The sequence below is a fragment of the Drosophila suzukii genome, chromosome 3 (assembly GCF_043229965.1).
Source record: "Drosophila suzukii chromosome 3, CBGP_Dsuzu_IsoJpt1.0, whole genome shotgun sequence".
In the NCBI taxonomy this organism is placed as follows: domain Eukaryota; kingdom Metazoa; phylum Arthropoda; class Insecta; order Diptera; family Drosophilidae; genus Drosophila; species Drosophila suzukii.
Window position 1 is genome coordinate 9881084 of NC_092082.1, and position 11038 is coordinate 9892121.

Here is an 11038-nt window from a genome sequence, read left to right on the forward strand (position 1 = left end):
TGGGGGCGGATAAAGGAAGTTAGAAAATACGTAGAAACCCAAAATTAAGCCATCAAAATAAGTTGAATCTTCAAAACTCAAGAATTCAAATAAAATAACGGTACGGTATATACTAGATTGTTGTTAGTATATTTTGGCCGACTGTGGTATTTCACAGAGATCAGAGGCGTTTCGGGATTTTCTGCCATTTCCAATCACTGCCTTATTAAAAACAATAGCAATATTCTCGAATAAAATTTGTGTCTCGAAAATAGAATTAAGTAGAAAAATGAATCTGCTAGATTTGCCACAAACGGTAATCCTGGACATTCTGGAGATGATGCCCTACGACGAGGTGGCCAAAAAACGAGAGGTGAGCTGGTTGACCTTGTCGATCCCAGATGTCTCTGTGATCCGTGACTAAAACTAGACGTTTCCATCCAGGTGTGCACTGTTTTTAATTACCTCGGCCAGCAAATCTTGAACAAGGGATTCAACAAGATCATATTAGCCCATGCCAAGAACTTCAAGCGCATCAAATCCATGCTGCCACGACGGGAATCGGAACGAAGGTGAGTTCCTTATCGCTCGGGATACATCGAGATGGTTCTGATGACTGGGTTATCTTTCCCTCCCCCTCCAGGAACCACATTCTATCCCGCCACTCGGACATTCTCACCTCCATAGAGACTCGCATTTCGATGCTGACGATGACGTATTCGAAATTCATTGACCTCAACATCTGCTGCTTTATACCGGGTCGCGTTCTGGACGAGATCAACAGCATCCTGCGCATTCTGAGTACCTCCACCAAGCAGCTGCGACCACACGAGGTCCTGCAGGAGCTGCGCGACATATCCTCCATGGCCATTGAGCATTTTGACGAGAAGATTGCTGTGAACTTTAAAATGGAACACCGGAAACAATTGGCGGAATCCACGGCGGCCGGAACTCGCCTCGTGGTCTGCAGTGCCTTGGGTGACATAAGCTTCAGTGGTGTTAGGAGAACCGGAATCAGTCGACCCGTAGATCACGGCCTTGTGCAGCAGGCCATCGTTCAATTGGCCCCTCTCTCCGCCAGCAAACCATCGCAGTCGGAATCCTCGCAAAAGGATCGCGTCTCCAAACACCTGCTCAGGCAGTACCAGCTCCAAAGGTCGCTCACGCAAAAGATTCGCAGCCTGGAATTGTCGCGCAAAGTGCAGGATCGCCGGCTGCAAGAAGCCCTCTCCAGCATCACCGAACTAACTACCCAGGTCTCTGAACTGAAACGCCAAATGGAAGATGTGGTGGCCAACATGCCTAGTTGCGCTGTGAAACGGCAGGCGGTGTCCAGTGCGGACTGCTTACCACCGGCCCTGAAAAAACCCAAGGTCTAGCCAAGGATAAGGATAACTCAATAGCTTTTAAGTACAACCACCCTCCAGACAATTGTAGCTATTAGTTGGAGTACGTAGCATTAACTAAAAAGTGCAGCTTCGATATATCGCGTTAAGATTTATTGTTGCACTTGTTACTTAAATATTGTATTACTACTATATAAATACATTGAACATCTAGTGAAAACTTCTCATTTACGCAATCGCAATCGTCTGTCCTCGATGGATATCGTCTGTATCGTTTTTGGTTGAATGAACAGTGTGGCTTGGGTTTTCTCCCCACACGCACAACTGCAGTCATCGATAGTAACTCTGGCTTTCGTTTAGTTCGTTAGTTGACGGAGATCCATCCCAGGACGGTCTCTTGCTATTGTTAGTGTAGAATCTACCGCTCTATGTGGGTGGATATCTGCGCTCCGGTGTTATATGATGCTATGGTAATTACTCGTTAGCTTAACATTAAAAAAGGTAGTAGAAATTGCAACACGTTAGCATGGTTTCTTTGAGGGTCTCTGACTTAATTCGAAAGCTAACTACGTACATATACTAGGCTCTCTATATACAGTAACACAAATGGGGTTAATAACATTTTCGGGGAGGGGTACATATTGCATAACAAAAAAACCAAATGGAAAACAAAAATCATTGCAAACTTCTTATCGATTAAAAGTATAAACTAGTCAAAATTGAAAGCATTGCCATGTTGAAATGTAAACAGTTACATCCCTATATCCGATCGATCCTATGCTCTTATTATACAGTTAGTAATAGTGTCAGTTAGTCAACTGGGAGATAAACGTTGCATAAATATATGTGTGTGTCTGGGGGTCGCTGTCCCAACGATCCATGGATCAACTCGTAGTCATCACTATATTTCACCCAATTATCATTTTAGCTGCTCACTAGCGATGGCGAATCACATACGTATACACATTTCCTTATATGTACATCAGCGTGGTGTTCCAAATCCATAGTCTTATCGGGATCTCTATCTGTGTGTCGTCTGTATCTTTCTTGCGCCGCCGATTAGTAACGACGCCGACGATGCTACTTTTTCTTCACCGCCGCCTTGTGGTTAATCTTCTCCTGCAGCTGGCGTATAAGCTGCTGTATATCATCCACGTTGTACGCGTAGATTAGCTTGCATTGCTTGGCCTGGATGTTGCCGTTGTTGAGGTTCTTTAGCGCATGCTGAAGGCAATAGATGTTGCCGTCCTCGGTGCGCACCATCGATATATACAGGTTGGCGCGGCACAGGTCGCATTCGCTCTCGATGGACTTGTAAGGCGGCTGCTGCTGCTTCTTGGCCTTCTGGCCCTTTTCCGCCTGCACTTTTTCGGTGGACGTTACGCCAGCAGCCTAAAAAAAATGAAGGAATTATTAAATAAGTCAAAACTCTTATTGAGTAGCATAGCCGGAAATCTTTACTCACCCTTAGTTGCTCTCTGGCGGCGGATTCCTTCTCGCAAACATCATTAAGCATTGGCAACATTTGATGCAGGGCATCGGAGTTGACCCGCTGATCATAGCCCAAGGCAAAGAGCAGTTGCTCCAGCGAGAACATGGCTGGCTCACAGCTCTCATGGATGTCCTAAATCAGAAATTCATAAATTAGTTCAATCCAGGTGTATAGCAGTTAACCACACTCACCCTGAAATCATCTTTGGCCAAATCCAGCCAGGACATGGTGGCAAAGTAAACGCTCTCGGAAACCACATAGCCAGTGGCCAGACTCGAGGTGTAGGCCCGCGGGAATACCACAATAAACTCGCCCGGCTTCTGCTCGATGCGACACAGCGATACCCCTCGATCCGTGAGCATGTGCGGTGGCACCATCACCGTATCACAGGGCAACCAGATTGTCTTGTTCTGGCAGTGCGTCGGGATCAGCGACGTCAAGGCCGATCGGAAATTCGCACTCTGATCGTCTGGTATTCCGTACCAAAGCTTGGAGGCACCGGTGTGCAGGTACTCAATCCAGGACAGTCCATGTGGATCTCTGTACCAGCAGCAGGCGGAGAAGAGCATGCCCACGTGGAGCGTTGGAACGGTGACACCCATGACGGGACCCAATGAGCGCAGAACGGAACCAGAATTGTTGGTCAGTACCTTAAGGTTCCACGGATGCCTGGCATAGTTGGAACCTTTGCCCTTGGGACCCGGACTGGGGAAGCCATAACCCCATCCCGAGCTATCTATGGAGCCCGAGTGGACGCACACATGGCTATCACGCACGGCCACGTGGCGCCAGAACTCCGCTTCCACCTCGTTTACCGTTGGATCGGTGCTCTTGAACCATAGCGCCATCGTATTCCGGGCAATTCTGTAGAACTGGCTGAGGGGCATACTCCTTCCCTTTACGATGCACTCCATGGACACGCCGTCAATCTCCTCCTCGGACTCTTCGTCCTCATCACTGCTCAGATCGTCCTCTTCGTTGGACACGCTCTCCGTGTTCACGAATCGATCGGCATTCCGACGCGCCCGTGCCTCCCGCTTGGCCCAGTCCGCCTCGACCTCGTCGAAAAGCTTCTGGCGCTCCGCCGGCGACAAGGTATCATAGGGCAACAGGTACTTGCAGTATATGTCGTCCAGCTTGGTCACCCGATCCTGGGCCAGCTTGGGTATGCACATTTCCTCCGCCACGCGGGCCCACTTCTTCTTTTCGATTACTTCCTTAAGGCCGCCCAGTTCTTGGACCGTGTGATACAAACGTGGCAGATCCACTTCCATTCCACCGATCCAGGGAGGGTGATTCATCACGATGCTCTGGGTGGCCAGGTATTTCTTGATTGCACTCAGCTCCTTGGCACTTGGACCCCAGCGATGGAGCATCTTGTGCACATACTGATTGTAGGCCGTGAAGCGCATCTCGTCCGAGATTCGACATTCCGGCTTGAAGCTGGCCGGCGGAATGATCTTGCAGATGCCAAACCTGGCCGCTATCGGTGTGATACGCTCGATGAACTCAATGGGATCGGCGAATTCCTTCTCGGTTGGCCGGAAGATGGGCGCCTCCACCATTTGGGTGGGATCATCGTGTCGCGGGAAGGCCGTGTTGTTAGCCATCTTAATGGGCGTGTCATCCTTGTACTTCTTGGCCACGGCCGCTGCTGTTGAGCTCGTCTGCGCAGCTGTACGAGATTTCGCCGAACCTGAGAATAGCGACGAGTTGGAGTTCACGCGCACCAAGCTGGATGCACCAGGTGCAGCACCTGCTCCCGCTGCTGCCGATGTACTCGCCTTGGGCAAGCTCTTCAGGCTTGTGGTCGTTGAGGCCGCATCATTGCTCGCTGCATGTAACAACGTTTTGACCAGCTCGTTGGTATTGAGCGACTCTGGCAGCGGCTTTGAGTTGGTGTCCATCTGTGCCTTGGTCACCAAAGTGGCCTGCATCACCACCTTCTGATTGGGGCCATCGGGTCCCTCGCGTCCCAACTTTACGGCCACTCCTTGGATTCCACCATCGCCGCTGCCTCCCACACCAGCTCCTTGAAGAGGTATGTAGAAGGTGGCACCTTCTGCATCCGAGTCTCCACCTCCACTGGCTTCTACGGGTGGTGCAGGTGCAGGTGGAGCGGGAGCCTGCTGCTGTTGCTTTTTGGCTCCTCTTCCAGTTGCCGCCTTCGGTTTGCCTTCGATCTTGCAGTTCTCCGTGGGACTCAGCGTTAGTTGGACCGCCGTGGCTGCCGCTGCGGCTGCTGCTCGCTTCTTGGTTGGAGATCGTTCACTCAAAGCATTGGACACGGGAGCTGGGGCAGGAACTTGACTGGGCTCCGCCCGTCGACGATTGCCCGTCTTGGTGGATGTGTCTTCCTCCTTGCCGAAGGCATAAACCGATTCCCGTTTGGCTCCTGAAGCGCTTGGGGTATTAGCCGCTGGCTTGGTCTCCGCCTGTTGCTGCTGTGCCTTTGCGTTCTTTTGGTTGTAAACAGGCGTTCGCTTGGGATTTGGTGGAGTAGGTGCAGCGGGCGGAGAAACTATTGAAGTTGCACCTCCACCACCAGCGGCATTTCGCTTGCCCTTCTCTGGTTTCTGCTTGATGACTGGCGGTGGAGTGGGACTGCTCTTAGTTGGCGTGAGAGATACGGGAGTGGGTGTAGAAGAGATAGGAGTTGGAGGAGTCGCAGCAGCACTTCTTGGCTGAGCAGCAGCCTTAGATGCAGCGGTTTTAACCAACTCTTTGCCTTTCCGATCGTTGACTTTCTTGTCAACTGTCGTCGACTCATTGCATGTCATCTTCTGTGTGAGATTTACAGGTGTTGATGACTTGTCGTAGTCCAAGCCATCACAGTCCTTGCCATCCGCCAGCTCCTGCTGCTCCTTGCGACTGGGCGGAGTGACCAGCACGGGCGTGGCCTTCAGCGATGGCCCCTTTGCCGACCAGGCGCTCTCACTTTTCCCGAGATCACCGCGAGTGTTTTTCGATGATGAACTGAAGCTTGCACTTAGCTCCTTATCATCTCTCGTGGGCGGCGGAGTAGTAGATTGCTGGGGCCTTAAGCTGTCATCGAAATCGTCATCCAAATCGTCTTGGATTTCATCTGGGTTGGATGAGCACTCAATGAGCCACTTCTGAATCTGTTCGTGCGTCATGTTGACCTTTGCCTTGCGCCGCTCTTTGCTTGACAACTGGTCGCCAAAGTAACCCTCCGTGGGCACCACAGGCCCCAGCACAGGCTTATGGATAGAGCCACACTTGCCCAGGGTGCACTTGGTGTTGTCAGGTCCAGAACTCTGGGCCAAGCTCACGCTGGCGATGCCAAAGATCTTGCCCGACTCTTCTTTGCTGGGCATCAGTGTTGCCTGCGCCAGAATACTCCCAATCTCGTCCTTCAGGGGATCGGAATTTGCCCCTGCTGCTCCTCCAGTTGCCACACTATTGCTGTGCGCAGGGGGTGGCGTTGAAGTGGCTGTGACTGTGGCTCCAACTGTTGAGTGATGGGCCGCTGCTGACGACGTGGAAGCCACAGCCATTGGTGCAGCATTCACTGTAGCTGCAATACTCATGCTAAGATTCAAGCTGGACGTCTGGATCACAACCTGGCTGACCGGAGGAGATGGTGGCGGTGGTGCCAAAGGGCTCTTTGTGGCAGACGAGGGTGTGCCCACTGTGGTGGCCGTGGTTCCCGATGTGGGCATAAACTTTACCGGCGATGGACTTGGAAAGCTGCTGGTCGACGATCTTGGCAGTGGACTTCGCTCGTACTTGGGCGTCAGAAAGTTGGGATTGATCTTGGGACATTGGTACGCCTCTATTGGCGGCGGATAAGTGGTCGGTGGCGTCTGATATTTCAGCGGCGATGAGCCCTGGGAGGGAGTCTTACTCCCAGAAGGTGCTCCGCCGCCAAACTGATGAGTGGGCGTCGGTGGTGGACGCACATAGCCGGAATGGTAGTGGGGCGATGCCTGCGGCAGATACGAGGAGGTCTTCTGGAAAGTCACAGCTCCACTGGCACTTCCCGGCAACGCATAGGTGGCGGGTACGTTCAGAATCTTGGACGTGGGCACCGGCGGCTTCTTTTCCATGGTCTTGAGCGGAGAATAGCTGGCATGCATGCATGGAAACATCGGCATACTGCCCAGCGTTGGCGTAGCCTTGGCCGTCAATGGGAGCATGGTCAATTGGGTGGTGCTAGTGGTGGCCGGTTGTGTACTGGACATAGCCAGCGATGGAGCCACCGAAACTAAAGGCGTGGGCACAGAGATAGGCGATGGAACCGGCATCATTTTGGGCGGTGGACTGGGCATCTTTGGGGGCGATACTTCCTTCTCCTTGGTCGCCACCACCGGCACTTTGATGGCTAGCGGTTCATCGTCCGAATCGCTAAAACTCTTCTCTAGCTTGCGCTTTGTTTCGTTTAGTTCCTCGTTGATGAGAAAGTCTTCCTCCTCATCGGAGTCAACTTTTGAATGTTCGGACTTGGCTTTGGGCTTGGCCTGCTGCTCGGTCATCTTGGTCAGGGAGCCCTTCTTCACCAGCATGCCTTCGATGGGCGGTTTCGGGGGTTGAGCGGTAATAGAGGCCTTTCCCAGCTTGGGCGGACGACCACGTCGGGCTGGGGGTGGTGGCTTCTCTTCGACTTCTGGAGGGGAGGGGGTCTCATCTCGGGTGGCTTCTACCGGAGCAGTAACTGGAGAATCCTTGGGTCGGGGCGACGGCTTACGGGATGATTTGCCTGCCGAAGGCACCGTCGAGGCCTCCGGCACGTTTAACTTTCCCGCCGCATTTCGTTTGATTTCGTTCTCCATCTTCTCCATCTCCTTGACGTTGGGTATGTCAGGAAAGCTGCTCATTGACAGGTCGTCCTCCTCATCATCGGCCAGCTGCAGTTTGTGGCCAATGATGCCCATGTAGATGGCCGCTGCTTCCTTGGTTTTGCGTGAGGGACGCTGCGATCGCTGAGGTTCTAGCTCAACGGAGTCTTCGGAAGCCTTGCTTTTCGCTGACTTCCGAGATCCGCGAGCATTGGTGGCGACTTTCTTTGAGGAGGGTGGCGCTAACTCCTGCTCATCAGCTGGAGCGTCCTCTGCTTTCTTTTTACCAGCTTTCCCTCTTTTCCCGCCACTGGGTGGCTCCTCCATCTTGCTCTCTGGGACAGGCTCCTTTTCTTTCTCCTTCTCTTTGTCCCTTTTTTCCTTGATCTTTTCTTTTTCTTTCTCAATCTCCTTTTCCTTTTCCTTCTGCTTTTCCATTTCTAGTTGCTTTTCAATTTCCTTTTCCTTCTCGAGCTTTTTAGCTGCCGCCTTGCGATTCCTGGCTGGCGGAGCAGCTGCAGCTGCCGCACCTTTCTTGGGACTCGCTCCTTTGGCGCCCTTTTTCAGTTTGATGGACTTGGCCAGCGGCTGCTCGTCGTCTGAACTGAAATCGAAGACATTCAGACTTTTTTTGCCCTTGGCTCCCGCACCATGTTGACTGTCTCCATTCTCCAGCTGCTGCTTGGCGTCTTTGGCATAAATACTGGAATTTATCTTCTCCTTGGCCTCCTTTAGATGCTTAGCAGGCTCTGGTTCCTTTTCTGGTTTGCTAGGTGGCGGTTCGGGTTCTTTTTTGGGCTCTTCTTTAGGCGGCTCCGGTGTTGCAGGTTGATCCTGGTGCGGCGGGACCTTAACGGGCTCGAAAAAAGCCCGCTGTCTTGTCATGCGGCCAGAGGACTCGGGTGAGGGTATAAAAATGGGCGACTCCCGTTGCCTAACACGCTTCACGGGCGCCTTGTCCTTCGAAGCTGCCTGGGCTTCCAATGTGGGCTCCGTTTTGCTCTGCTCTGCTTTCTTTCCCGCCGACGGTCGTCCTCGCTTGGTGGGTTCTGGCTTAACAGGACTTTCTGCCTCGACTTCCTCCCCATTGCGCGAGAGGTAATCATCCAAGAGTTCTTCATCATCGAAATCCTCCGAATTATCATCATCTATAATGGGTTTACTTTCCTTAGCGCTTGCTCGATTAGAGCGGCGCTTGTTATCATTGGATGATGATGATGCTGCTGGTGCTGCTACTACAGCCTTTTCAGGAGTAGCACCAGCTCCGGCTGCTACCCTGCCTCTGGCCCCTCGTCGATTGCCATCGGTGACGACCTCCGCTCGTTTGCGCACCGCTCCCGGCAGCACAGGAGTAGGAGTTGGTGACGGAGTCTCAGGCGCTCCGGCTGCAATGAGATTGGTTTTATCACTGGCTGCTTTTTCTGCTGTCGAGGGTTTCTGCTCAGTGGGTTCGGGTACAGCGATGACCGCATCCACCTTCTTGGCGGCTCCCTTGGCTGGACGACCCCGCTTCTTTTTGTTGCCTGCCAGGACCGCTCGACTGTTGTTGGCCTTTTTGGCATTGTTATTATTGTTGGCTCCCGCCACGTTGGCCTCCGAATCCTTGGACTTGCCCTGGTTGAGGAAATCCAGATGAGCGGGCAGTGCCGGAGTGCCGCGGAAGCAGAGAAAGGTGAGGAAATCCTGCGCCTTGGGGCACTTGTTGGGCAGGATCTCGATGGGCGGCTGGGAGCTATCCGCTCCGGAGGTGCTGGGCCCGGATCCGGATCCAGCTGCCGCCGCTGCTGCTGTGCTGTAGGCGAGGCTCGAGGAGCTGCTGGGCGCACTCTGTCCCTGGGCGAACTTTCGCTGAGCCTGGACCTTCGTTCTGCAAATGGAAGGTGACAAAAAAGCGGTGTGAGAGATTTATAATTGAAAACAAGGCAACAGTGTGCAAATTGGAAAAGTCAATATTAATTTAAGATCATAATAAAGGCATCGGGGCTTCGAATTACAAGCGAGCATAAACAGGGGTTAGTCGATAAGAAGTTCGCTTTAGCTAGAACTTGATTAAATGCTTCAAAGCAAATTGATTAATGGTTTAGTTCAAGAACAAATTTATTTATGAGCCTAGTTCTAAATTATAACTTAATACTTTAACGCGGATATGATAAAAGTAATCAAAACTGAACATTTTCATATTGCTCATTAGCATTAGAGATAAATAAAAAAAAATGACTTTCGTAAATTTTGTTATATTAAAAATACAAATTAAATTTTTTTAAAGTTTTACATAAGAATGACTAACCTTTATATACATTTACATTAATTTTCTTTAACACGCAGTTGATAAAAGTAAAAAATATATATAAAACAAGAGTTACGCTAAATGATCATTTGTCAGTCGTTGCAAATACACTGAAAATTTGATAAAAAAATATCCACGACGTAGTTTACAAATTTACAAAGGTAAATATTGCCTAATTATCTCTGTCGAATATTCAGCTTAGTGACTAACCACTGTACATATATATGTGCACCTGGTGGAGGGGGAGATCAGCCCCAGCTCCTCGCCCCCAAAACGGCGGATGCGAAACACCCCTTCGTGGAGGAAAACAACAACGCCACGACACGCTGTTGACGCTGGCTTATACAACAACTGAGTACTGCCCCCAGACCCCTACCGCTCAGCAGTTACTCCCCCTGGCACCCTCACTCCCCACGCCCACCCCATCTCCCTTTGCCAAGCCAATCACCCAACGCTGCGACGTCATCTCCGCAGTGCCACACACGTATGTATTACTGGATGAGCCCTATATAAGCACCATCTATGGGTTACTTAGACTCACCTCTTGGGCATTTCGGGCGAGGACTCGATGGCCGCCACCGCCGACGGAGGAGCCAAGGTGGAGGCGGTGGGCGGGACGGGCGGTGGCGGTGGAGGCGTCTCCGTCTCCTTGCGGCGACGCTTGTTGTTGTCTTTGGAGACAACCATTTTGTTGCCAACTTTTCGCGCCTCTTTTTCTCTCGGTCGCGCGCCTTCGTACTTTCAATTAATTATTATTATGGTTTTTATTTATTATCGCTTATCCAATTCACCGCCGCACTTATGTATAGATTTGCATATATATATTGTACACATATATATATATAAATATACATATGTATATATCTACAACAAATAGCGTTTTTGTTGCTGCCTCTGCTGCAGCAGGCAATTTTCGTATTTTCGCTTCATCTTTACGGCGATTTAGCGGTGATCTTAGCCCTTGAAATAAACACTAAAATGCTGATTATTGTCTCGTTATTGTGTAGTGCACTCTGCGTTCACATTTCACACACGGCAAGGTGCTGCAAATTTCATTTTTATTCGCGAGATTTGCTTGCACATATTTTTTTCGTCTTCTGCTTCTTCTTACACCGCTTTTGCTTTGTGTCATGGC

General features: G+C 51.0%; 2 protein-coding genes across 2 annotated transcripts; one reads left to right on the top strand and one right to left on the bottom strand.

Annotated features, from left to right (window-relative positions):
* Positions 1 to 181: 181 nt before the first annotated feature.
* pall (F-box protein pallbearer) lies at positions 182 to 1545 on the top strand. Its single transcript, XM_017078537.4, has 3 exons — positions 182 to 352; positions 424 to 551; positions 623 to 1545. The coding sequence occupies exons 1-3, from the start codon at positions 269 to 271 to the stop codon at positions 1356 to 1358; spliced, it is 948 nt and encodes a 315-aa protein (XP_016934026.1). The 5' UTR covers positions 182 to 268; the 3' UTR covers positions 1359 to 1545.
* Positions 1457 to 11032, bottom strand: Jarid2 (Jumonji, AT rich interactive domain 2). Its single transcript, XM_017078536.4, has 4 exons — positions 10445 to 11032; positions 3009 to 9483; positions 2791 to 2949; positions 1457 to 2717 (listed from the first exon to the last, which is right to left on the bottom strand). The coding sequence occupies exons 1-4, from the start codon at positions 10588 to 10590 to the stop codon at positions 2406 to 2408; spliced, it is 7092 nt and encodes a 2363-aa protein (XP_016934025.3). The 5' UTR covers positions 10591 to 11032; the 3' UTR covers positions 1457 to 2405.
* Positions 11033 to 11038: the final 6 nt, after the last annotated feature.

Excerpts from the sequence above, each read along its gene's own strand:
- pall (XM_017078537.4), top strand. The coding sequence starts at position 269 with ATGAATCTGCTAGATTTGCCACAAACGGTAATCCTGGACATTCTGGAG. Across the intron at positions 353-423 it reads AGGTGGCCAAAAAACGAGAG|GTGTGCACTGTTTTTAATTA; the intron begins GTGAGCTGGTTG and ends GTTTCCATCCAG. Across the intron at positions 552-622 it reads CGACGGGAATCGGAACGAAG|GAACCACATTCTATCCCGCC; the intron begins GTGAGTTCCTTA and ends CTCCCCCTCCAG.
- Jarid2 (XM_017078536.4), bottom strand. The coding sequence starts at position 10,590 with ATGGTTGTCTCCAAAGACAACAACAAGCGTCGCCGCAAGGAGACGGAG. Across the intron at positions 2,950-3,008 it reads TGGCCAAAGATGATTTCAGG|GACATCCATGAGAGCTGTGA; the intron begins GTGAGTGTGGTT and ends TTTCTGATTTAG. Across the intron at positions 2,718-2,790 it reads CCGCCAGAGAGCAACTAAGG|GCTGCTGGCGTAACGTCCAC; the intron begins GTGAGTAAAGAT and ends CATTTTTTTTAG.